Genomic DNA, 27,975 nt, shown 5'->3' on the forward strand with positions numbered 1-27,975 from the left:
AATGAATTTTCTCATTGATAGTTTGATTAACTTGATAGATTCAAAAAATAGTCATATGAATCCTAGCATTAAGTGATTAATATCTAAGGTCATCCTAGGTTGACATTGCTAGCCAAATCCCAATCTAAACAACTAAGCTGAAGGTAGGAACACACTTGTGACTTAGTGATGTTGCCCTTCATTGCATTTTACCCACACAAGGTGTAAAAATGAACTTGGATTGCCTTGATAAGCCTCCCACTCTAGTTGTTTTGAAGAGGGAAAAATATTAGCTCAAGAGCCTCTTCTTCAGTTGCATTGGTGGGAGTTTCTTTGCTATCCAGAACTATGTGATGTTGAAGGCACTCTATTGGTTGAGATCTCCGAGTCTATTTTCCTTAGTTTTTACATGTTATAATAATTGTAGGATTTGTACTTCTTAGTGCTGTGATCATTGTGCATGGTACATTTGATTTAATACTCGAGGTTGCCTGGATCACTATGTACCATGATGCATGGTAGCGTGTTCTCATTGTACCATTTATTGGGTCCCCCCCTTACAACACACACAACACCCTTCCAACATACACATACTGGGGGGGAGAGAGAGAGAAGAAGAAGAAGAAGAAGAAGAAGAAGAAGAAGGAGGAGGACTGAGAGAAAATGGAAAATTTTCCATTACATGTATGCATACACACTGACACACACGCAAACATTTATAAAACACACACACAAGTGTACGCATGTATCTACTTGAAAAATGTCAGAGAAAATGGAAAATTTTCCATTACATGTATGCATACACACTGACACACACGCAAACATTTATAAAACACACACACAAGTGTACGCATGTATCTATGAGGTATCTATAGGCACACTCATATACGTAGAGCCCACAATCAAATTTTTTCACTATTTAATAAACAATACAAGTGCTTAGATTTGCCTTTCACAAAGACATGCCAAAAGCAAGCTTGAGGAAAAACAGGTGTACCGTGTACTACACACCCACGTTGTAAAGTTGAAAGATGTAGGCACGTGCGGGGAGTCTGGATTTGACTATCCGGTTGGTCCGTTGAAGGCATTGTGGATAGGCATGGCCTCATGAAAGATATGCTTACCTGCATGCTGCTTACGTATATCTGTGTAACAAGTTATCGTGCATGTGGGCCATTGTGATGAATCAAGCTGGTCTGCCATTGAAGCCCACAGGAGCACAGTACGAGGCATCTTCGTTCATGCGCGTGTCAAACAAATGATCGTGGGGAAAGCCTTCAACTGGCCCGGGAAGTTTTAAGGTTTCCCAGGCCTTTGAAGGTAGACCCATTCTCGCGGTACTGCTATTGGCTGGGCTCTCTTCCCTTTTTCTTTTGTGGGTGTTGCCAGGATCAACTTGGTGGACTCCATGGCGCTGCAGCACTGCTCTCAATCAGCTTTATGCTCCCCCCAGGTTTTACTCCCTTTGCCCTCTAAGTGTTGTTGTTAAGCTAACCAGGAATGATAATAATTGCATGCCCAGTGCACACATCACTCAAAATTAGGATTTCAAAACCTTGTTTGAACAATTCTTTGTTGTTTAATCCAGTTGAAAGACTTCTGGACAGCTTAATCAAAAGATTATACCCCTATACCCCTTCTCCCTGGAAGAAAAAAAAGTTTGTTTCAGTGCTTGGTTGAAGGTGCATATGTAGAAATTAGCACATAACCAGAGGGGGACTACATAATGGGGGACTTTACACCTAAAGTATTGAGTGGACCATGTACAGGTCTACCACTCTCAGATCAGTTTGATGGAAACAACTCAGGTTGACCTTCAAAACAAGGTATAGGTTGGTGGCTTCAAACAACTCTTGCTGCTCAGGGCCAAGTAGGATCTCAACTAGCAGAGGCATGTAGCAGAGGCATGCTTCTTTATGAGCACACATGGAGAAGCCTGGCTTCCAAGATGATATCTCCTCTTGCTGCTCAGGGCCAAGTAGGATTTCAACTAGCAGAGGCGTGCTTCTTTTTGTGACACGAGAGTACTTTAATTTATTTTATTTTATTTTTAATGGTTGGTTGTTGACCATCTCTAGGCCACATGGAGTGGCCAAAGCAAGCATTGTCAGACATTTTCTAAAACTGGAAATGGTAGTAACTGCCTCCAAAACCTTGAGATTCCGACAAGTTCATGCTGCAGCTTAGGAATTCCTCAAAACCAACATCTGATATCGCAAGAGAGACTAACAGAATGATGAACCACCCCCCAACATGCGTGCTAAGTCTCTTCGGTAGAGAAATTCGATGATGGTTGATCGCACCTTGACATTTCCATTTGGGGTCTGTGAGACCAAGAGGTGATTCAATAGTGTCCATGCGATCTCATCATGGTACAAAAAAAAACAAAGACTAGAGCAATGTCAAATTCGAGCCATATGATACAAAATGGGACCATCATCATCATATGGCCTATGGAGCTAACCCCCCGGTAGGAGGGGGCCATCAAGGATATCAAGCATGGGGGTAGCCTGCAGAAGGCTCTGTAGATCCGCTGGGCGTGGGAAGGTGGCTCTGTGCCCCTCCAAGATCTCCTCCAGCTGGGGCTGATGTTTGTGTTGCTGGTGAGGTCCAGGGAGTCTAGGACGTCGGGCTCGTTGTAGCGCCGTGGCCCGACCTAGAGTCACACCAAAGTGGGGTCTGGCAGGAGGTTGGGCACTATAGAATGTGAGGCTCGATGAGGTTATGGGTATGTCATTGATGGCCGGTGCAGCGTCCTCTCATGGTTGGAAGAACTGAGTGATGGTAGCTTGGGGCCGGGTGGATTTCTCCCATGGGGTCTTGACTCCCTTAAGTGAGTCTCTGTGGCGATGAAGCTCTAGTAGGAAGAGGCCTAGGCATTGCTGATCTGGGTAATCCATGATCCTAGATAAGTCTCCAAACCCCTTTCTCAAGAGACGGTGGAACCTCTCTCGAATCTCATAATATACAGTACACCTGCATATGAAGTGCTCATCCGACTCGGCCTCCCTTTGGCATATAGTGCACTTCCTCTCCTCACACGAGGTATCTGCAAGGCTCTCCCTATCTCTATCCTGAGGCGGGGTGATGACACCCACAACTGGCCCACTACGATTTGCATGGCATGTGACTATATATGTCAATATATCTGGCCCTCAGTATGAAACCATCCTTTGTAAGCCTCATGAAAGTATCCATGTACTTCTATTGGCACTCGTGTATTTTCTCATGTTTTATGAGTCGTAGCTGATTGATGCTGTCGGCCAGCTTCATGATAGCATGCATCCTTGAAGGGGCTGTGTTTTGCTTCTTGGAGCAATTTGTAGTTTGTTGCTGGTGTTTGGTGGCTGTTTTTTCTGTTTGGGCAGCAGTGGAGGGTGCTTTCTTCGCATGTGGAGCAGCCCAACAAGCGGTTTTGACTCTCGTGCTTCTTCCCTGGTTTCCCTCCCCTCCGGTTGTGGGTTTCTGGTGAGTTTTGGTGGACTGTTTTGCTGCTGTCCTGTCCCTTTCTCTCTCAGTTTTGAGAGGGGTCTGATTAATCCTCGTGCCTTGCTCCATTGGAAAGTGCTTAAGAGAAGTCTTGGGAGTGTTGAGATTTGCGTTTTTTGAGGCGTTCTTTGTTGCTGTGGATATGGCTCCCCCCCTCTACAAACAAGGAGGACAAGTTGGATGCTCATTGCAAGTGGAATGTGAGGGTCTGGTTTATTCGTAAGGGTCTATGGGAGATTGTTCAAGGCAGCAAGAAGAAGCCTAAGTGTCCTCAAAACTCGAGGTGTTGGACCCAGGTTGAGGAGGACGAATTCCTTGCGGAATTACAAGAGGGGGAGGATCGTGATTCGAAGGCGCACTCAGTGCTTGTTATGGGCTAACAGCAGCAGGTCGTGGTCATTGGGCAGCCGGTCAGCACAGTTTGGTTGCACTAGCATTAAATGCTTTATATAGCATTTTTTTGTCCAATAAGGACCTTGCGGACAGCATGAACTGGCCGACCAGCAGCTTTTGTCCATGTATAAGCAAGTGCTTATATTCAGCCTATTTCAATCATAACTGAAGTCAACAAGCAGAAATTCAGGCATCAAGTTAGCATTTAGTCCCTTCCTCTCTAGGCAATCATTGAAGCTCCTCTTCTTCAACATTCAGCCAGCATATCTGCAGTCCTACGGCTATCTTGGACTTGCATAAGTGGCCCACACAGCCCCCCGCACAATACCCCGTCGGCCAGCACAAATTCTCACACATGTGAAAGGTGCCACAATTAATGCTGAATATGCAAGTTGTGGCCTGATAAAAACAGGCCGACAGCCTCTTGAGTCAACTGACCAGCATATGAGAGCCTATACAAGTGATGGGCAGCAGTTGGGGAAAACCAACTCATAAATCTGCCAATGCTGAACTCCAAGGGCTGTAGACTAGCCAAGAAGCGGCCAAACAAAGGTTGAAAGGTGTAGATCAAGGGATCTTCAGGCTGAAAGATCTCAGCCAAGGGAAGCTGTCCAAAGTCAGTTCAGTCGAGGATATTTACAGCCAGAATTCTATCATTCTACTCATTCAATAAAGCAAATACGCCATACGTGGTGGAGGCCCTTTAGAGGGTATTCAGGACCCAATACCATAGTCACAAGGGACGGGGGACGGTGACGGGGGACGGGGACGGCCATAAGTAGGGAACGGGGACGGGGGAGGGAACGGCACTCAAAAAATACTTTTTTTTAAAATTTTCTACTCTGCACTTATTCTACTTTGGAAGCACATCAAAATGAGCACAAATTTACACTAAAATGCTAAGATTTTGAGTCATATTAATAATTAAGTAGATACAAAATGAGTCATGACTCAAGAGTCAGGACTCAGGAGCCTTAAGGAGGCAAAATACAAGGACGGACTCAAATGAGTCAATGACAAAAAAGTGTTGAAGACTAGAGGCTAGAGGCTAGAGCTAAGTAGTAAGGCCCATGAATCATGATCCATGAATGATCATCCACGTGAAGTGCTCGCCTCATGGTCATGGGTAGCTTGTGCGGCTGCCAAAGAAGCATCAAGCTCATCCTCAGTCTCATCCTCACTGGCATGCTGCTCCTGCACCTCATCCTCCCGTTGCTCTTCTTGTTGACTCATCTCCCACTCGGTGAAGGAATCTGCCTTCTTGGTCATGCTCTTGCAAAGCATTTGCAAGTTCGCGCTGACGAAGACAAGGTCATTGGCACGCTCTACCCCGAGTCGGTTCCTCTTCCTAGAGGCAATGTGGCTGTACGTACTCCAAAGTTGCTCCAAGCAAGAGGAGCTGACGGCCTGGCTAAGTATGCGGATGGCAAGCTGCTGCAGCTCCGGTCCATCTGAACCAAAGTCCTCCCACCATAGAGCAGCACCAACTTTGGAGCGGTCAACCTGTGCATCATGACAGCCATAGGAGCCATGAAACGACCTGTACATCGAAAGCTGGTCCCTGAACTTGCGCCTAACCGATGCATCAGGCACAAGACGATCCAAGATGATCCTCCATCCAGTGCTCACCTCCCGGTCGCTCTCCTGCTTGTTGCCTTGGAATTCTGGGTCCACCACATAAGCTGCTGCATGCAATGGAGAGTAGTAGGAATTCCACCTTCCTAGACACAAGGCATGGATCTCCTCGTATCTGTCTTCGTCAGGCACGAAGTCTTTCAACTTCTCTATCACGCGATCCATGGCCTCGTAGACCTTGCCTATGCATGGCTGCATAGCGTCTACAATCCTCAACAAGTGGACTATGGGCCTCACCATAGCATCTGTGGTCTTCACACGCTCCCACCAAGAGGCGTCATCCGCCCGTAGCCTACACTCTTGGCCAGTGTTTGTATGGGACTCTTGCATGGCGACAAACTCGTCGCTAAGGAAAAGCCCCCTCAAAGCACCACTACAATCCTTCAACCGGCCCAACATGAGAAAGTTGTAGGCGAACCGGGTGTCGGAATATTTGAGAAGAGAGAGACAGGACCTCTTGTTGAACTCATGCCGAAGTCTTTGGTGGTTGAGGACAAAGGAGACCATGGTGTTGGCCTCCTCAATGAGCGGGCTGATCCATGGTAATGTCCCGATGTCCTTGAGGAGGTTGTTTAGGCAATGAGCCATACAAAAGGACACCGTGACATGTCCATACATACCTTGGAGAATAGCTCCCGCCGCCCTATTGGAAGGCTCCCCATCTGCAACAAAGCCCACTACATGCTCGGGGCCAACAATCTCCATGGTGGTAGCCCACTCCGCCGCAAGCACATCCGCGCTCTTCCCAGTGCCGGATGCATCATGAGATGAGATGAAGTACATCTCTCCACGGGAATATGCAACCATGCCGTGAATACTCCTCTTGCGGGTGTCACTCCATCCATCCACAATGAGGGAGACTCCGTTCCTCTCCCATTGCCGCTTTGTGTTGTCGGCCGCTTGCTCTACAATGCGCTTCTCCTTGTCGAGCAATGTAGTGCGCAAGCTCTCGGATGAGGGGGGCGTATAGGTTGAGCCATACTCCCCAATCTTCTTAACCATTACCTTGAAGTATTCCGACCTATTCAAGAAAGTAATTTACTAATGAGAAGGAGACTAGGATGATGAAAACATGAATGATGAATTGGCAATGATCGATTGCACTTACCTAGCCGCTTGAAAGGCAATGTGGTCGTGGAAGAAGAAGCGGGCCACCGCCATATCCACCTCCTCCTTCAACTTGGGGTTCCAATTCTCCCCAAGTGTAGATTGTCGCCGTGGGCCACGTAATGATTGAGAGGCCGTGGAGATGGAGGGTGCCGGTGTCGTGGATGGAGTAACATTCCGACTTGATGGCGAAGGTGATGGTGTGCATGATCTCGATCCACCACATGACTCCATGGTAGAGGCTTGAGTTCCTCTCCCCATCGTCGCGGGATCCACGGCCACTCGTGGTGTCCTTCTTGTCGCTTCGACCGCTTCGTAGACGCTAAGCTTGTCAAGAAGTTCCCGTCACTTCTCGGGCGTGACATTCGTGCAAAACCTCACCTCATGCCCACTCTCATGCAAGAGGTGGGCTCGCACTTTGTCGGCGCCACCCGTTCGCCGGTACGGGCAAAGCTTGCATACCCATGGCCGAGAACCGCCTCCATGAACGGATGTGGTGTAGTTTACCTCCTCCCACCATGTCCATCCCGTTGTCCTTCTATGAGAAGCCCCGGCACGTGAGGAGGATGCCATGGTTGAAGATGGCTTGCCGCTCGACTCTTGAGCCTTGAGGAGTGAGAGAGAGAGAGAGAGATAGAGAGAGAGAGAGAGCCTTGAGGAATGAGAGAGAGAGAGAGAGAGAGAGAGAGAGAGAGCCTAGAGGCTTGGAAGTTGGAAGAGTCAAGACTCAAGAGGCTTGAGGGAGAGGTGAGAGCCTAGGCCCTAGAGCTTGGAACTTGGAAGTTGGAAGAGACTCGAGAGAAGATTCAAGAAGCTTGAGCAATGAGCAATGAACTTGTGTGTGGCAGCTTGTAGCCTTGTAGAGGTGGGCTCTTATATAGATAGGCAAGAGAGAGAGAGGGCCAAGGCCCAACAGCCATAAACGGCTAGTAGAGCCCAAGCCCAACAGCCATAAACGGCTACAGTGGCAGGCACGCGGCAGGCAGGCGCAACGGCCAGAAACGGGCGCAACGGCTAGAAACGGGCGCAGGCGACGCAGGCGCAACGGCTATCTGCCGTCCCCGCACAGGCCGTCCCCGACAGCCGTCCCCCGTCCCTGCTCCGTCCCCGGCGCCGTCCCCGGTTTGAAACGCCCGTCAGGGGACGTCCGTCCGTCCCCGTCCCTGCGCCGTCCCGTGTCGGCGTCCCCGCGTTCCTAGGCACCGTCCCCGCCGTCCCCTGTGACTATGCCCAATACTATGTATTTATCTTCTCTCTTTTTCTCTCTCTGCACTCTTATCTTCTCGACATTGTGCTATTCATTGTCAAGAACCAAGGGCTGAAAGTATTTATCAAAGCATGATTGTCGTCTGTAAGCTTCTGCATGTTACAGAAGCAAATCAGTGAGTTGTGAATCCTTGACAAATATCAGGTGATCAAGGACCATGTGAGGGATTTCGGCCCCACACGATGAGGTAAGGGTTTGGTGGGGCAGGCAAGCGGAATATACCCCAATTAAATAAGGGTTCGGTGGGGCAGGTGTTGAAGTTAGCTTGCAAATCTGACTAGCATGAGAAATGAGTCAACGAATTCATCTCTTTGTGCCTATATTTCCAACAGCAACTGGTATAGATTTACTCATTCTTGTTTTTATTTCCAGGTGCACTAAACAAATGGAAATCATGAACAATTGCTCATGTAGCTTATGCTTATGCTTCTTTGGTGCATACACCAAAGATTGATCAAAGGAAAGTGGTCACAGACCATTTTTTTTTCTGTTGAGCATTACTTAATCACAAAAGGTTTTTAGTTGGTCTGAAGGTTTTAGATAGTTTGTTATCCAATAATAAAAACCAAGAAGCAGAAAAGCCTAGCTAGGGTCCATGGCAAATGAGACTTTCAAACTCAAGGAGTCCATACAACCATAGAATCAATCAACCAATGAAGATAGAGGGCAACACTGTCAGAATCGTGCATGCGGAAGTTTGAATACACGTAGAGAGAGAGAGAGAAGTTGACGCAGAGAGAGAGAGAGAGAGAGGTTGGCGAACAACGCTTGAACTTTATTAGCAATGAAGATATAAGAATTACAAAGGTGGGCATGGGTATTTATACCCTCATGATGGAAATGGCCGACCTATATAGGATAAATTAAATAAATAATTCATGCCCTTTGTTAAGGCTCGTTCCCACATGAGATACTACTTTTAACACCCTCTCTGTAGCTCATAGTGGACATAGATGAAGAAACCAAGTCGATGCAGATGCAACCATGGACACCTCAGTACTGGCCGGATACCAAGTACACCTCGGAAAATGCACCAAACAACCTGTCTCAAGGAATGCCATCTTGAGCTTCAACTGCCACATAGAATAATGAATTGCAGACAACTCCACATCCATGATCCCCCATTCGTTGAACTGAGAACACACACGTCCAAAAGATCTCTGAACCTTGAACTGTTGACACACGACGCCCAAAATTCTGCTATACAAGGAACTCATCCCATCCATAGTCTGCTACCAATGAACTACGAACACATCACGTCCATAGATTTGTCAAGCTGTTCCATGCCAGATGCATGTGCCTTGAACTCCGACACACGGGTCCAAATCACCAAAACGGGAGCACAGACTGCCCCTCTCTACCACTCACATGCCTCTCTCTGGCTGAAGCACGTGGTAGCATCCATCCACCAAGCTAGAATGCTGGAGCATGTGCCAGTGTAGTCCTCGCCACACCGGCAGACGCCGTAGCATCCCTAGTAGAATCACTGTCACTGTCATCCTCGTCAGCTTTGCCTTTGCCTTTTTCATTTGTCGAGCCTTGAGCTTTAGCTTTGGATTTGCAATCCCGAGCCAAATGCCCTCGCTTTCCGCACTTATAACAACGGCTCCTAGACTTCTTATTGGATTCCGATGCAGTATGTGCCGATTCTACATCCTTCGGAACTCGAATCTTGCCTTGGGAAATGAGCACTGCTTCCTCCTCAATGAGAAAAGAGCTGAGATCATCAAATTCCAGCTTTTCCTTCGTGACTTGTAAGCGTAATGCCCTCGAGACCATCTCGTACTCCTCAGGCAACTTCGTAAGAACCAAGGCAGCTAACTGGGTACTAGTTAACGCACTATTCAGAGCCGATAACTGATCATGGATAACCTTTGCCTTCATTAGAAATGACTGCATAGAGGTCCCGGCTTCAAACTTGATGGAAAACAACTAGCCGAGAAGGGTTACTGCTCGCATTGTTGAGTCTCGATCAAACATTCCTGCAAGCTTTGACCACATTTCCTTGGCAGTCTTTAAAGTCTGAATGGCAGGGGAAATTTCCTTGGTGAGAGATTCTGCAATCGCCGACATCGCCTTCGCATTGTGAGCATCCCAATCCACAAGAGATTTGAGAAACTCCTCCTCCTGAAGACGTGTAAACCGATTGCTATCCCTACGGGGACGTTCCTCCGAGCCATCAACAATGTCCCATAAGCCTTTTCTGCTAAACCATAGCCTCATGATCAAGTTCCAATGTGCATAATTGTCGCCATTCAGTTTGTCGTCCTTGCTCGAACACGGGAGTCCCATCTCGAAAACTCCATCCACCTCTTCTCAGTCGACCCGGTCAGCTCGCCTTGTGCGTTTCCTCAAGCCTTGGGCTATGTACTTTGCTACCTTGAACTGGCTTTATACAGTCGTGCTACTGCCAGCCTTGTGCCACGTTGAACTGCGGGGCTGGCCTTGCTTACTGTGCACAGACTTCTTTCAACCGGTGCCAAAAAATGCAGCCTGTCTTGCTTGGGACCTACAACGCTACTAGCACTGCTGCTTCGCTGTTGAGTTTCTTGCTCCACCCAAGCCACCAGCCGCTTCTTCTCCGCTGTTGTGCTGCTGTGGCCAGGTTGCGCTCTTGCCCTCACACACGTCCGGACCAGCCAGCGCCCACCGTAAGCACCCACGTGTCACCCGAAGCCAGCTCCGAGCCTCCACCACCAGACGCCGTCGACCACGACGCCGGCGCCACACGGTGTAGGAGCACTGGTTCACAACGTTGAAAGTGGTGGCGCTGCAATCTGATACTGAATAGCGTGGCCGGCTGCCCGCTGCCGGTGCACACCAAGCCCCCACAGTCTCCCGAAGCGCAGCTGGTGCCGGATCCACTGCAGCCCGTTCGCCCCCACAGTGCTGCAGCAGCCACCTTCTCCAACTCCTCCGTGTGCCCAAGAATCAACGAGCACTCAGCTCTGATACCATGTCAGAATCGTGCATGCGGAAGTTTGAATACACGTAGAGAGAGAGAGAGAGAAGTTGACGCAGAGAGAGAGAGAGAGGTTGGCGAACGCTTGAACTTTATTAGCAATGAAGATATAAGAATTACAAAGGTGGGCATGGGTATTTATACCCTCATGATGGAAATGGCCGACCTATATAGGATAAATTAAATAAATAATTCATGCCCTTTGTTAAGGCTCGTTCCCACATGAGATACTACTTTTAACACACCTGCTAGCAGACAAAAGGGGTTTGTACTCTTTGATTGAGGCGGTTTAGATGGTGACAGCACTTGCCATGGCTTGTGAATGCAGTCTTCAGGTAACATCTGAAATGCCTTACAGTCTGACTTGTGCCCTTTGTGGTGGTGCTTTAGAGACTTTGATGAAAGCATAGAACTTGGAGCACAAGCTTCAAGGAGGTCACAGTCCATAAAACAACATCTGATTTGTGGGCAAGAACAAGAGCTTTTGGCAGAACAGCAACAAGTTGCAGATTGATATTGTTCCTATGTCACCAGGCATAGCCCTTCTAAGCTACAATAGTTGCACTAGCAGGCTGCAGGCATACAATCAGATTTAGATCTTGATGGTGCAAAGGAGACTATTACCTTAATTTTTGTTTCAAGATAAGTGGAAGAAAATATCACATATATCCAATGGATGCAGGCGAGCGTACACAGCTATGTTATAGGATAGAGATTATTATAAACCCTAATGTGAGCCTTGAAAAGGAGGAAAGGTGGCCATGACAGAACAACAGGCTCCAAGTAGAGCAGTAGAGTTGTGTGCCTGGGAATGGGTTTACCATCTTCGGGCAAACTGAAATGATCATAGGAGTAAGGACAGGAGACAAGATGGAGCTGATCACATGCAATGGAGATTCCTATCAAGCAGGGCAAACTTGCAAACAAGTCAGAGCTTTGACAACTTTCCCTATTAAGAATTTTCTACACACACTTTATGGCATGCATGATGCACTCCTTTTGTCTACTGTTATTTGATTACTTTGATAAAACACATCATTGTCTTGCCACCTGCTCTTATGAATGGCAGCTTTGTTTAAGTTGGAAAGGGCACAAGATGAAGTGGAGGCTAGCCTCTAAGAGCAGAGTATCATTTTTGAAAAAAGAACTTTTAAATTTTGGCAGGCTACTGATCCCATCAGGGTCCAAACTCACTTGCATTGGAGGTTTAGAACACGCAAATATGCTGTAGCTTTTAATGACAACTTAATGAAGAATCGCTTCTCATGGACTCCACAAGGGGGGAAGCTGATTGTTGGAGAAAGATTTGACCTTGCTACAAACATCTCGAAAAGGTCAAGCAAAACCATGGCTTTTGCTTCAAGTAAGTGTAAATTTAGAGGCACTGGCTTTCAATCTTTAGTCCAATCATATACCCTGTTTGTGAAATGATCAAGCTGCTTGGTGTGTCTTTTTGGTGTCATCAAGTTGATCAACCTTGCAACTGTTAAAAAAAAACAAACTAAATGCTTCTCACATATACCACAGAAAATTGGTCTAATAAATATGTTGCAAATTTTTTCTGTTGATTTGAGAAAATGGTGGTAGGATATCCTAAGTGCATCTTGGGTTTAGTGTCTATGTAAGTGAATTAAGTGCTAAATTGTGGGGCTTCCTTGGAAGGACTCCCTTGTTGGGATCTGGGACTTAAAGCAAGCTCACTGCTTAGCTCTAGCCCTTTGCTTGGATAGCTGGACAATGGTGGTATAGGATGTTGGGGCTTGGGTTTTGGCCCAGCCTCACAGTTCATCTAGTTGAGTAAGTGACCAGAGTTATTTGGGGAGAACCTGGCATGACATAGACAAATGTCCAGGCCAGCGGCCTGTGCTACATGTGGGTGCAGCAGCAGGGTGGCTTGAGCTGGTGGTGCAGGGGACCAGCCTGATCGGCTAATAATGGGGGCACCATCCCTGAACCCGCCTTCCTCCTTTTGTGAGCTCCGTTCAGAACTGAGCTCGTATATCACAGGAGAGAGCAGGGAGAGAAGATGCCCTGAATGGAGCAAACAGCTTTCAAAGTTCCATCATTTGGCAGGTCAACTTCCAGCTTGTGCAAGTTGTGCACCAACCACCTGTATTTTTCCATATGGCTGTTTGCTCATATTATTCCAGCAACAGAATACAATAAATTAGGTATTCCTTTTTGCAAAAGTTGGGGAGCTACACAAAAACCTTCACACAAAAACCGTGAACATAAGAGGTGCGACCCAACACGCCTCAACACCAACTGGAAAAGTTTTTCTTTTCTCAAGAAAAGATCCTTCCCTTATGCAGCCGAAAAGGCTAAGACCAGGAACCTCACAGTTCTCTCCCTCAAGAAGTGCTCAAACGATGTTGGACATCACAATGTCTAAAACATTTTGTGTCGTTCTTGAGTTGGGTTTATCCCAAGCTGCAAGCACCCCAACAACCACAGTTACGGCAATTAAGATATGTCTCTTTTGATGTATCATTAGGGACAACCTTCCACAAAACACCCAACAGCAAGCACTGCCACTACTGCAAACATGAGTTCTACTTTCCACAGGAGCCCATTATAGAAACTTCTTCACCACCACAGAACCTCTGTCAAACAAGGAACATGGAACAAGGGAAAGATAAAGAGCCAATGCCTAGGACTACCTTAAACCCAAGGGATCCATAAGGGCATTCACATAACGTGTGCTTAGCTACACAACGAGTCTACATCCTCAAAGTTAGGCCGGTGTAGGAGAAGTGCCATTGGAAACCACACAACATGGGGCAAGAAATCGATCTCTTGTGCAACCGCTCCCTTACATTCCACTGCCATGTGAATATGCAAAAGACTTACTTAGGATGGCATTTGAAATGGGAAGGGGAGTTGTGGGTCCCTCGTTCAATGACCCCCAAGAGACTTGAGGGCGGGAGCCTGGCATGTGGCCACTATGAAGGGTAATCAAGGGGTTCCAGATCAGTGGTTGACGGAGTCTCTCCTCATCTAGGGTTGGGGGAGAGTGGCAAAGAGCAGAACGAATGTGGTCCTAGGCTTGGAAAAGGAACAATTGATGAAGATGGCTAGATTTATCCCTACCAAGTCATCGGTGAAGAGTCATGAGTTGGCTCAACTCTTTGTGGTGAAATTGTATAAGCTCTATGGATTACCCAAGGAGATTGTTAGTGACCGAGATCCCAAATTCGTTGCACAATTTTGGAAATTAATGTTTTTCAAATTGGAAACATGCTTGAGCATGACATCTTTCGATCATCCCGAGTTGAATGGTCAGATGCAATTAGCAATGGATTTCTTGCATGATATGCAAGATATGCTGAAAGTTGCAAATTGCAATGGAAAGCCCAAAGAGCGCTCCGTATCGCGCTCAATATTATGCCAACCAACGACGGAACCCAAGAGTCTTACATGAGGGCATATGCCATCATTTGGTGTCTTTTGTAATCTATCCCAAATGGTGTTATGGGCTACCACACCTCCCAAGAGGGAGCTCAAAGTCCCAAATGACTCTAAGACAATGAGGAATGGCAAGCATTACAAGTTATGTTCTCGATGTTGTGGTCCTTAAGTGATCGCAAAGAAGATTAGTGATGTAGCTTACCGGTTAGCACCGCCTCTTGGAATGAAGATTCACCTGGTGTTTCGAAGGTGCATAGGTGTCAGGTATGATACCGAATGATTTGCACGATACGATACCGTACGGGAAAATATGATATGATATATTTTTTATTCTTATCATAAAAGAAAAGGGATTTTTTTTTGAAAAAAAAGTTATTTTTTTTTCTCGAAAAATCCATACGGTACCGTTCGATAGCACATACTTTATGGTATTTTGTACAATATGGCGTCGTATGCCGTATGGAAACAACTATGTGCCAGTGGAGGAGATCCCTAATTTCGAATACATGACTAGGAATATTCCAATGGAACCCAAGTAGGTTCTAGTCGCTAGATCAATGTAATAAATGGTCTCGAGTCTCGACATACCATCTATTGAGAGTACTTGATCAAATGGCAAGGATGGTCTCAGGTAGAGGCTACGTGGGAGTTAGTGCGTAGTCTAAAGAGTCGCTTCCCCGGATTTATTGCTAAGGACATCAATGGTTCTTAAGGGGGGAAGTACATTACGTCCCAAGGCTAACTAGGGTTAAGACCTTCAGGTTAGGTTAACCATAGCCTATGGGCATATTATAAAACACCTAGGCTTACCTTGAGGCTTGGTAGGAGGCTAGGACAGCAGTTGTTGTGAAGGTGGACAGGCTACAACACTGAGCAGTCGGTCAGTAGTTGTGAGGTTGGATTGTCGGGGCTAGCAGTCATAAGAGTTGACAAAAGTCGACGAATGTGATAAGACGTTTTTTTTGGGGAAATAAGTTGGATAAAAAACACATTTTAGTGAATGAAACGTTTCAGTCCGTTTCAAACATTCTGAAACGCGTTTCGATGCTACTATGGGCATGGCATCGTAAGTGGGGGTAAGTAGCTATTATGAGACATGAACTATATTTGGCTCCTAGTTTTGATAGAAGGCCTATATAAGTAACTTTGAGTCAGTTTGAGAGAGCTCTCCTTAGACTTGGACTCGAGGCCTTGAGACTACTCCATGCTTACATTTGATGGGTGTGTTTTGGTGGTATGGGACGCTAGGGACTTTGCACGTGGAGAGATGTCTCTGATGCAACTATCCCCCTGTGCACAGGGGTGAGCGTGAATGGCTCTTTGGCTGGGCGGTGAGCTAGATGCCCGAGTCTTTGTGTGTTTTTCGTGTTTGTTAATGCTTAACTGCAGAGTCTGCTAGCCTGGGGGCTTTCTAGTGGTGGACACCTCGCAAAAGGTGAAGATGTTGTCCAAGATGCTCCTATCTTGGATGAAGCATGTTTGCATGCCATGGATCAAATTTGAGAGGTGGGATTGTGATTGAGGACTGCGGTTTTGGCTAGGATTTTGGACATTGTCCCCAAGAGGGTGATAGGTCTCCATTGGCAAATCTCCAACCTGTCACCTCCCTCCTTGGGGATTAACTGAATCAAGCCCTCCATGAGTCTCTCTGGCATACCCGGAGCGCATAATCTCATTGAAGACTGTGCAGACGCTGTTGGTCATGTCCGCCGTGCCACGCCGGGCTAGTTCAGGTGTGAACCCAACTTACTCACAGACACTTTTTCCCTGTGGTCGGACACAAGTTTTTTCCCGTGTGTTGTGTGTTGGGCACTGAGCCCTAGGCTTTTTAGTACTCTCACATTGTACTTTCATACCATTCATAGAGTACATCTTTTCCAGCACTCACATTTCTCTATGCTTGAGCTTGTGTGTGTGTGCAGGCTAGCTGCCCTCCTACCCAACATTGGTATCAGAGCCTGTCGGTTAGGGTTAGGGTTTCCCCTGCTGCCTTCTGCTCCTTGCTTTGGCCTATCGGGCACAAACTCACACACTCTCTCTCTCAGCTGTGCGTCCGTATAGTTCACCCTTCTCTACAGTTTGTGGGCGTGCCATTGCTTGTGGCTATGTGCGTCACTTCGCGTTGCTGAGCTGCTCGTTTTTTTGCAGCTGCGCGTTGAGGCTGCACTTGGGCCTGCTGTTCGTGCGCTGACCTGCTGTTAGCGTGTTGCGCCTAACCTGCTCGAGCTGCTGCTGCTGCTGTGCATTGTTGTTTTGTGTGCATTGCTGCTCTGAGTGCGCTGTTGTTGCTTTGCGTTCCTGTGCTGTTGTTGCTACCGCCGCCTTGTGTGGCTGAGCTCCTCTGTAGCTGAGCTGCCGGTGCTGATTTCGTTGCTATTGCAGCTGCGCAACCTATTCAAGGTTTTGTGGATTGTGCCCTAGCTGTTGTACTTGCAGCCCGCATCCTCCACTATCTTGTGCAGTTGTTCCATCTTCTGCAATCCTGTGTAGGTGTTCTCTTGCAATAATTTCCTCTTCTCGAAAGCCTTAAAATTGATCAATTTGTTTGCAAAAATTTGGGGGTTTTCAACATTAAGCCTCGATTTGCAGCATTTTATCGCTTTGGTACCCCTTTCATTGGGATTGCAGTACATTGACTTGCAAAATTGAGGATATTTGTCAGAAATCTACAACCTTTCACAAGTTTTCTGAGGGATATATAGGTGTTTATAGGTGCAGGTGCTCTCCGGATTGTTTTCCCTTTCCGAAATTGCAAAATTGAGCATATTGATGTCATTACAATTTGGGGCCCGAATTTGTGACATTGCTTCAGTTTTGCATTTATTTCAGTCGGTTTGGTGCATACATGTATAAAAAATTTGGGGATTCTAGAAGATTTGGTACATTTGCAAGTGAATACAGGTGAAGGTGGTTTTGATTTCTTCTGCTATTTTTTCCCTCTTCCCGAAATCATTGATTTGGCCTAATTGGCTGCCCAAAATTGGGGCTTTTGTACATTGAGCCCATTTTTGCAGCATTGGACCCATTTACCTTTGATTTTGCTGGGATTTGCGCACTTATGCATGCAACATTGGGGATTTCCAGCAGATTTTGACCCTTTATTGCAGCTCTTACAGGTGTCAGCTGATCGTGTTTTTCACGGCACATGTATACATTTGTGATGTATGCCATTGTGGACATTTTGGCAGATTTGCACTATCGTGCAGTACATTTGCAGATTTGGGACATGCATATGTACTTCTTGTGGTGAAGGAGTTCCCTTCCAATCCATTGGTTTTCATGTTATTTTATCTCCCGCATTCTTACAGTTCTGTTAGGCATTGCTTACTCTTGTGGTGGCCTTTGACAGCTCTCTTTTGCTGTGTTGTCATGGCCAACAATAACAATGACCTCTTTGGCATGCTGCTTCAAGAGGACAAGCTAGATGGGGATAACTACCGCATGTGGGCTTATATGATGCGTCATGTTTTGGTCGCTAGGAATGTATGGTTATATGTGGATGTCATTGAGGAGCGCCCTCTTGCACCTGCTCGCGTGGAAGGTGAAGTGATTTCTGCTCACTCTCCTGCAGGTCAACCTTCTCGTCCTCCTCCCCCCACCCAGCAGCAACATACTTGGGATGCCCGAGATAATCAGGCCCATGCGTTGATTGCTCCCTCGTGCTGTCGGCACATTATTCCATACATTCGTTCGTGCACCTCCGCTAAGGGTGCTTGGGATACCTTGGCAGAATTGTATTTGGGTCGTAATGAGGCTCGTGTAGCTTACCTTCGGGGCAAGCTAGAGACTGACCGCATGCTTGAAGGTGACTCTATCGATCAGTACCTTACGCATATGAAAGACCTTTGAGAGCAACTCATCAACATTGATGAGGTCTTGACAGATAGCTATCTTGTTCAGACAGTCTTGCGTAATTTGCCCGATTCTTATCAAACATTTGGCACCACTTTGCGGTTGTTAGCTGGCAATGCACCTAATGCGGTCACTTTTGACAACCTGGTGACTCTTGCTCAATGAGGAGCAATCTCGTTCTAACAGGAACAACATGATGTCTAATGAGTCAACATTGACTGCTCCCTTTCGTGGGAATTGATTTGGCCCTAAACCTAGCCCATCGGATCCTCCAAAGAAAGAGGACAAGCCTGACAAGAAAAAGCGCTGTAATTATTACAGGAAACCAGGGCACACCATTGATGAATGCAAGAAGCGCATTGAGAGAGAGAAAAAGAAGAAGCTGGCATCTTCTTCAACAGGTCAGGCCAATTTGGCTACAAATGTAACAACCTTGACCATTTCATCTTCATCACTTGCAGAGATGCCTTCTAATGCTGTTGCTTTTGATGACTATGCTATGTAGTATGTACTTTGTGACATATCTGGCAGATGCATTTTAGGGGGGACTTTAGTTGTCCACATGCAATTGGTGATACCTTTTGGTTACGTATGCTTTTTGACCCCTATGCTTGTCTATGCGAGACACCTATACCTATGTGATGTCTACTGGAGATGCCTTTTATGTTGCTTTCCCTTGCAGTGGGAATGTTTCTACAATGTTGACATTGTCACTTTCTCACATGTGATGTTTACTGAGAGTACTTTTTACACACTTGGCCATTGTTGGCTTGCTTTCATGGTTTTGACATGTCACATGTACCTTCTTTATTGTGGTATTATGCATCTTTACCTTTGCCATATATGCCACTGATCATGGCATCGCTGAGAGTTTACCCATTCTCTCATAGGAATGGCTGATGCCCGCCCTGAGCCCCCACTTTTTACTCGATTTTCAGCTTTCTCCCCATGCTGAATTTTGCTTCTATCAGCCCCACCATTGTTGATTTTTCCTCCTTGGATCATCCATTGACGACTTTACCTCTTGCAACTTACATTGCATGTGAGTTGGGCTTGACATATGTGCACAGTTGCCTTTACACATGCATATTTTTGCTATCTTCTTATGCTTATTGCTGGAGCCTTTGCAGAGCTTCTTATGCTCTTTGTTGTCATTGATGTGGGCCACATGCGGTTCATTTTGGCAGTTTTGGATGCTTTTATTGAGGGGGCTATTATATTTTACTTTCCTTACTGGAGGTATTATAACACACCTACTCTATGTTGTAGCCTCTGGGATGCTCTATGATTTGATGCAGTTAATGTCCACATGCTCATTGACATGCTTTTCTGGTAATGCATTTATGCCCCGCTATGCCGTAGCTCTAGCACTATGACATTGGGATTTTGTCTTTCTTGTCATCTAGTGCTTGCCTTTACATTGGCATTTTCAGTGATTTTTTTGCTCCGTAATCTCCTTTGATCACCTCAGCTATGGAGCTTAGTACAGGGCTGCTTTCATAGCTCATTCACCCTGTACCCGTTCACACTGTTCACTTGAGGGGGGTTTGTTGATCATGTCCGCCCGGCTAGTTCAGATGTGAACCCAGCTTACTCACGGGCACTTTTTCCCTGTGGCTGGACACAGGTTTTTTCCTTGTGTGAACACACTCGTGTGTTGGGCACTTAGCCCTAGGCTTTTTAGTACTCACATTGTACTTTCATAGCATTTATAGAGTACATCTTTTCCAGCACTCACATTTCTCTATGCTTGAGCTTGTGTGTGGGTGTGTGTGCAGGCTAGGCGCCCTCCTACTCAACAGAAGCTGCACTCTATGAGCTCCCAGTGTCAAAGAAACAAGGGAAGTGGAAGCCCATCTTCACCTAGGCACTTTCCCCTAGGGAGCGCCTACAAAGCCTTTGCAATCTTCAAGGAAGAGAAGGCTTTGGAGAGCTGGTGGGACCACCTTACGCATGTGCTGCTAGACCCTCTCTCGCGCATCTTGTACCTGTAGGGAGTGTGGGTGTGCAGTGAGGAGGGAACTGAAGAAGCCAGTGGCTATGGCTCGAACCTGGGGCGGTTTAGAAACGATGGTGCTGTCCGATCCTTTAAGCCTCCGGATGCCACTCCTCCTGTGCTGAGGCCCTGTCTGCTCGAAGTGCGAGTGCACAAAGACGTTCGGGCATGTAATTTGTACTCCATTCTCCTCTCCTCTAAGGAGGAGATCTCAGACCGGGTTGTGGCCATTTGTGCCTCAATCCATGGGCTGTCCGGGGTGCACTCCGACAGGCATTGGAGAGAGGCAGAAACTCCTCTCTTGCTCTCTAAAGTCCGCTAACCTAGTCTGAGCTACCTATTGGAGAATGGCATTGATATCACTGAGCCCAGTTTCCAAAGGCGTTGCTGCTATTGTCGCGTGCATCCTGCACTTGATGCCACATGGCCATATCTGTGCAGGACCTAGAGTGGTAATTGGCCCCTTGTGAGCCCCAGTCCGGGATGAGTTAGCCAGGGATCCACTTTAGAGTCCATGGTCAGGTGTACAAGTCCCGTACATGGTCATGGTCAACCCCGCACATGGAAGTAGTGCGTGTCATGGTCACCCTTTGGAATGTTGTAGAGGCGTACTGGGCTTTGCCTGGACACCAGATCTGCCCATGTCATCATGAAGTGTGAACCAGGCATCCCTAACGTTTCTCTCATCAGCCAACATGCTAAATGAGAACTGAGGAAAGGGCTTAGATTCTCTGCGTAAGTTTCCATATTGCCTGAGCAAGGCTATGGAATCGGAATTGGACTGCCAACTCTATGAACTGTTGCAATCATGCTCTAGTGTGTCTCCGCTCGCAACATTGATACTTTTTGTCAAGAAAAAGGATGTATCTTCTAGAATTTGTGTGGATTATCGTGCTCTAAACAAGCTAACAGGTAAGAGCAAGTTCTCAATGCCTTGGATTGACTATATCCTAGAGAGGCTGAATGGAGCCAAGGTGTTTTCGAAGCTTGACTTGAAAAGTGGATACCATTAGGTACGAATTGTCGATGGGGACATCCCCAAGACAGCTTCCTGCACTGAATGGGCCCACTACGAGTTTATGGCCATGCTTTTCGGTTTGACGAATGCCCTAGCAACATTTAACCGCATGATGATGCGTGTTTTCAGGAACCTGGTTGGAAAGTATGTCTTCATTTTCTTGGATGGTAGAAATTCTGAGTTGGGAGATTCCAAAAGCAGCATATGGTGTACAGTCGTTTGTGGGGATTTGCCAGGCGTATTCCACCCACATCGATAAGTTCTTTGACATCTTGACAGCTCTCACAGATCTCCTCAAATGTGTCAAGACCCGTAGGTAGCGCATTCACATGACCCCCCATGTAGGCTTTCAAGGACCTCAAGGTAGGGTTATATGAGGCCTCTTGTTTAGCATTTGCCTTGTGGAATGATCCATTCTAGGTAATCACCGATGCGAGTAACATCGCCATTGGCGCTGTGTTACATCGGAATGGTCATCCAGTAGCTTACATGTCTCGTAAGGTGATTCTTTGCAGAGAAGAGTTACTTGGTCTATGATCATGTGAACTCCTAGCTGTAATCTAGGCCCTAAAGCATTGGAAACATTTTCTTTATGGGCACCACTTTGAGATTCCCACGGATCATCAGGCTTTGCGCTGGCTTCAAATGATGCTAAGTGTGCAATGGAGTGATCGACAGCACCGCTGGAGCCAAATTTTCAGCAATTCAGTGGCATGATTGAGTATCTTCCAGGCAATGCCAACCCAATGGGCGGTGCGTTAAGCAAGGAAGGAACAATGTCCTACATCCAATCCACACAGATGGAGCTCGTTGGCGAAGGACTGGACAAAATGAAGCACACATACGCAGATTTTGATGAATTTGGTACTTCGTGGGAATATGCATCGGGCGCTAGCGGCTAGAGGACCATGTCATTTCTTGATATGGGATGGTTGGCTTTTCTACAAAAGTCGACTCCGTGTCTTGAAGCAGTTTCGGGCAACAATTCTCCATGCCGCCATTACTGGTGGCCATGGGGGCATGAACTCAATGGTGGAGAAAATTGAGAGGCAATTTTACTGGCCCAAAATGAGGTGGAATGATGTGTTCACGTATGTGTAACATTGTCCTATTTGTCAAAAGGTGAAAGCGTCGCATGGAAAGAAAGCGGTTTGTTACAAACATTGCCCATTCTCGATGGCCCTTTGCAAGATATTCCTATGGATTTTGTGACAAATCTGCCTCCTAGTCTAGGTAAGCGTAACACAATGTTTGACGGTCGTTGATCGTTTTAGCAAATTCGTTATGCTTATTCTATACAAGGCTAACATGACTGCTGAAGATGTTGCAAAACTGTTTATTCGGCATTGGTACCCTTTTTGTGGCATACCTAGGAACATTGTATAGATCATGATGCCAAGTTTACTTTCATTTTTGGAGAGCATTGTTTGATAATTTTGGTACTAAGTCAAATGTTTCCAGTGCATTCCACCCACAGACGGATGGCCAAATGGAGATTTACAATCAATTGGCGTTTGACGTGCTGAAATGTTATGTCCATGATCAATAGGGCAGAAATAGGTTTGCAATCCTGAAATTTTTAACCTTTCCAACAGCCCCTTTATATACTTGGACTGTAGTAGCACAATGGCCTCATGTGTTTGCATAAACTGGATGCTCCAATAAAAGTGCAATAGGCCGAGATTTCGACATGAGGCCTCCAAATCAACCTTGAATGTCGTGTTTTCATCCTCATTTATCCCAGTGAGTATCATGTAATCCACATAGCGGATGACCACCATCAAATCCTCTTCGTCCACATTGACAAAGAGGGTACTTTTAGTCGGTCTATTTGGATAGCCTTGGATGGTCAAATAAGCATGTACCTTCTCATGCCAAGCTCGGGGAGCTTGTTTATGGCCATACAATGCCTTTTTCAATCTACATACTTTTCTTTCTTGATCTTTTGCCTCAAATCCAATGGGCTGAGATACATACACTTCTTGTTGCAAATCCCCATTAAGGAAGGCCGTCTTAATATCCAACTGATGTACTTTCCAACCATGATGAATCCCTTGCAATCACACATCTAATTGTGGTCATTCTGGGAGTAGGTGCAAAAGTTTCATCATAGTCTATGCCCTTTTGCTATGCATGTTCTTTGGCCACAAGCCTTGTCTTGTACGTGTCAACAATACCATCAGCTTTCCTCCACTTTGTACACCCACTTAGCGCCAATTGCCTTCTTGCCAAGAGGCAAATCCACCAAATCCCAAGTGCCATTTTCATGTATGGCATTCATCTCGGGGGGGGGGGGTGCGCATCACAGGCACATAGATGCAAAACGCAAAGAAGAGATGGAGAGAAGAGAGAGATAACTGTATTTTTAGTATATTCATATAGTACAAAAAGGTACATAACTCTGGCAGCCCTAGGAATGCCCATGAAAAGGTAGCAAACACCTAATCTTTGACATCAAGGGTCCTTTGTCTAGACCTGCCCTCAAGTGAGGGTAGATGATAGGCCTCAAGAGAAGTCCACAATTGGCCGACCTGCTGTTGACCAGCTGAAAAGTCATACAAAAATCTATATGCTGCCAACGACACCTGTAGCTTCCAGAGCAACCTGCCAACTAGTTCCTGTACCCTAAGGATACCTTATGGGATCCTCTTGTGCCCTGCGCATGTCCTAAATGATCTGTTTTTCTGCTGCCTTCAAGGATTAGCCTTGGGATGAGCATGTCCACGTGCATGCACATGACATCCCCTTGGCTAAACTTGATGACGGGATTTCAACTTTTGATCGTGGATGACTGTCATCATCCCTTTGTCTCCACATGGACCCCCCAACTTGTCATCCTTCCCTTCGTGGCAACCTTGTCACTAAAAAACCTTGCCCTAACTCCAATTCCACTCCAAATCTGATGAAGATCTATGCATCTGTTCCACTTTGTCCCCTTACCTTCTTGCCTTGTCCCTAAACACTTTCTTCTTTTCCTGAGTATTGAGTCTAGCATTCTCACTCCACCCCTTGGATGATCATCATCCCTTGGAACCGTTTTCCTAAAAGCCTTTCTTGGTATGCCCCAAGTGGCATCTGACTCACAGGGTTGCCATTTCCCTTGGGTCTTGTGGAACACCACCAACCAACCTCTTGGGAACTTCTTCCATGTCTTGTGTTAGCTCTCCTTGGACTGTGCACCTTCATCTGTGACACCGTCACTGTTTAGCATTGTTGAACTTGAAGCTCTGATACCAATGTCACATGCGCGGAAGCTTTGTGTCTTCTTTCAGCCCTAAACACCTTTCATAGGAACACACGCAAAGAAGAGATGGAGAGAAGAGAGAGAGAGTACTGTATTTTAGTATATTCATATAGTACAAAAAGGTACATAACTCTGGCAGCCCTAGGCATGCCCATGAAAAGGTAGCAAACACCTAATCTTTGACGTCAAGGGTCCTATGTCTAGACCTTGCCTCAAGTGAGGGGAGATGATCCAAAGGTTTTTTGGCAAAGCCTTTTATAGGCCTCAAGAGAAGTCCACAACTGGCTGACTTGCTGTCGGCCGGTAGAAGAGTCATACAAAAATCCATATGCTGCTGACAATGCCTATAGTTCCCTCAACCTGCCGACCAGTTCCTGTACCCTTGTACCCTTAGGATACCTTCTAGGATCTTCTTGTGCCTTGCTCATGCCCTAAATGATCTATTTTCTGCTGCCCTTCAGGGATTATCCTTGGGATGGGCATGTCCATGTGCATGCACATGACAAAATGAGCCTAGCTCATCAACATCACACAAGCTACTCAACCAAGCAACATCCGCATGATGTGGTTCATTCCTAGAACATCCCGTGTCCTGCTACTACTGAGAGGACAAGAGAGTTTGTTCTCTTGCAAAGTTCGGACCAGCCATCTAGGGACTGATCTAGCCTCCTGAAGAGCTGTCCGCTCTTCTCTCACAACCTCTTCTACATCATCATGCATAATAGGCTGTGCATTTTGCTGAATTTCAGCACACATGATGCCTATTTGGTTGCAACACATGTTCCATTGCGGGTTGTACTGCTGTACCATCAATTGTAATAGCCCTTCAAACATGTCTTGTTGACCCCCGTAGAGCTCTCTACCAAATTCAGCCGTAGGCTGATCTAAAAAATCCTCTGGCTGAGTGGATTATAGAGATGGTAGCCTTTGCTACCACACTGCTGAACCGCACAAAAATACATTTTGTTTCCTTGTCATCAAGCTTGCTTCTCATCTCTTGAGGCACATGGGCATATGCAAGACAACCAAAAACCTAAGTAATGAACTTTAGGCTTGCTATCATACTAGGCCTCATTTGGAGTGATGGTTTTCAATGCTTTTGTAGGGCATTTGTTCAAAACATATGTTGCACACATGATTGCCTCCATCTAGAATTTATGAGGCAAACCCTTTGTCACGTGCACGCCCGTGCCATGGCTTAATCTCCTGCATGAACAACATAATCCCTGATTAGGACAACAGTTAGGACAGCAATTAGAGCATCAGCAGTAGCATCATCTGTAGCAGTGTTAGCACCATCATCATCAGTAGTAAAGTAAGCGCAACATGTTATATGGCATTTAATGCCTATCATTTGTCCAAGCAGTATGCCGACTACATTATAGCTGGCCAACCAGTTACCTCAACACATATATAAGCATAACCCATCATTTGCAACATTCAGCAATCAAGTCATTTCAGCATTTCAGAAGTAGAAGTCATCATCAAGCATGTAGAAGCGGCGAGAGGTCAGTATCAAAGCATTCAGGCTCAACCACTAAGCATAGACGCACACATTTGGCAGAAGAATGCAGCAGGGTAGCAGATGAAGTGGTTTGCAACAGGCGAAGCTAGAGGAAAGCATTCGGTGAGGGTATGTACTCAGAACCAGTACATCATTAAGCTCTCAGATCAACCATTAAGCTCTTAGATTAGTGCCAAAGGCCGAGCAACAGACATGATCAGTTCTGGCAGGTGACCCACTGCTGTGTTAAGGGAAAGGGATAGCTGGAATGGGGACAACAGTGGAAGAGATGCTCAGTGGCGGGATGAAAAGATGGCTGGGGCGCACAAGACCAGGGGCAGCAGGCAGACGCGGATGCGGCCACGGTGGTGGGCAGAGAGGAGGGTGGCGAAAAGAGGGAGGAGGAGGGAGGCGGGCTCAGAGGGTGGCAGGCGGAGGAAAACAGGGTGGCGACGCACAAGCAGGCTGGACAGAGGCGAAGGCAGGGAGTGCGAAGGCCTGGCGGGGGGCAGAGGGGTGCAAGGCGGAGATGGGGGGCTGGTGCAGAAACGTGCAGGGAGGGGGGGCAACCAGCGTGTGCAGGGGAGCTCCAGTTCTTCGCCGCATAGTAGTTGGAGTTACGTGCCAGGCGTGGCTGTGCGAGTTACCCACCAACTAGCAAGTTGGAGGACCATGGTCTCTCCAACTCATCACACTGAAGCTGCCGCCCTTGCCTCCAAGGTATCTTCATGGTTGAGGAAGCTGTTCTTCATTCACATGGTACCTTACTTGGAGCATGCTGATGCCTACCTTCAAGTGGCAAAGTCGTAATGTAGACCTCAAAACCTAAGTGTACAGGGGGGTTTTAAAATAGAAAAAGTGAAAAATGAAAAGAAAAGAAAAGAATTTTAGGCTGAAAGCTTCTGAGCTGGTACTGTAATCTATGTTTCTTTTTGCAGTGCCTACAATAGTTCCGCCAGCTATGCAGGCCGCAAGTACTCTCTTCACATTTGGGACAGCATTTGTAGTTCCCTTCTACACAGTGATGATACTTGCCCCCCATACCAAATGGGTAAGTGCTGGTCTAAATTGGTCTGAATTACTTACTTGAGGCAAATGCTGAAGCCTCCATTTGATGACCAGACCAGGAAGCTTGTAGAAAGTAACCTTCCATATGTAGTGCTGGGGGTTCTGTACCTATATCTGCTCTCCATCTCTTGGTCAGCAGAGACATTACGGCTGATGTTTGCCAGCAAGTACTGGCTTCCTGAGGTACGAAGACTGACATAATTGTCAGAAACCATACACCTCTGTATCAATGCTAAATTTGAGAGTGCTATCCACTCTCTAAATGTCCCCAAGCCAACTGAATCAAACTATGGATCTTTTGCAGCTTCCTGGTATAACAAAGATGTTCTCCAGCACATTGACAGTGGCTTCTGCATGGATTCATTTGCTGGCGGTTGACCTGTTTGCCGGCAGGTAGGTTCTAACTACACGTCTACAGTATTGATTGCATATAACCTTGAGAATGCAGGGCAATCTGACACACAGTTACACAAAAAGCAGGCAGATTTACCTTGATGGCTTGCAACATGCTATCGAGACACGCCATTCATTGATCCTGTGCCTTCTTTTCTGCCCAGTTGGAATCCTTTCTCATTCTATCACCAAGGTACAAGCAGCCGTGCCAAAATTAGCACCATCTGTTGAGACTTGAGTTTTTGCTTATAGGCTGTATTACGTGCAGGCCGCGGCTCAACTGTGGGGAAGAGCCAATAATGAGCAGGTGCCTGATATTGCCAAACTGCATTCTTGATCCTCTTTTCTCATCGCATGTCATGTATATTAATCACTATCTGCACTGTGCAGAAATGTATTGTTTGTGGGATGCACCATTCATAAATTTTGACCATTTCTAAGGGTGTTAAAGTAAATTAGCTTGGTAGTGTTAACAGGTGTTCATTGAACCAGCTGTCACTACCACCCAGTAAGCCTACAATGGATTTGAATCTTGTCTTGGTGCAAATTAGAAAGATTCTGAACCTGCTTATTGAAATCAAAGCAGGTTATAGCATCTGTTTTTGCCATCTCAATGTATGCATGTAACAACTGTTGCTGAGCTTGGCTACTTTCCATACT

At 46.5% G+C, this 27,975-nt stretch overlaps 1 protein-coding gene across 5 annotated transcripts; it reads left to right on the plus strand.

The window, feature by feature from the left end:
* Positions 1-1,042: 1,042 nt before the first annotated feature.
* Positions 1,043-27,975, plus strand: LOC147604001 (protein ABA DEFICIENT 4, chloroplastic-like). Of its 5 annotated transcripts, none has more exons than XM_086795198.1 (7): positions 1,043-1,432; positions 11,997-12,195; positions 26,793-26,905; positions 26,977-27,105; positions 27,227-27,315; positions 27,400-27,508; positions 27,584-27,975. In XM_086795198.1, exons 1-7 carry the CDS (start codon positions 1,388-1,390, stop codon positions 27,650-27,652), a joined length of 753 nt encoding a protein of 250 aa, XP_086651324.1. In that variant the 5' UTR covers positions 1,043-1,387; the 3' UTR covers positions 27,653-27,975. The 5 variants fall into 5 exon arrangements, with proteins under 5 accessions (XP_086651324.1, XP_086651325.1, XP_086651326.1 ...); XM_086795199.1 differs by having other exon boundaries at positions 1,053-1,432; positions 27,403-27,508; XM_086795200.1 differs by lacking the exon at positions 1,043-1,432 and adding an exon at positions 1,543-1,805.

Source organism: Cibotium barometz, chromosome 62, assembly GCF_041138505.1.
Source record: "Cibotium barometz isolate CiBa-2024 chromosome 62, ASM4113850v1, whole genome shotgun sequence".
In the NCBI taxonomy this organism is placed as follows: domain Eukaryota; kingdom Viridiplantae; phylum Streptophyta; class Polypodiopsida; order Cyatheales; family Cibotiaceae; genus Cibotium; species Cibotium barometz.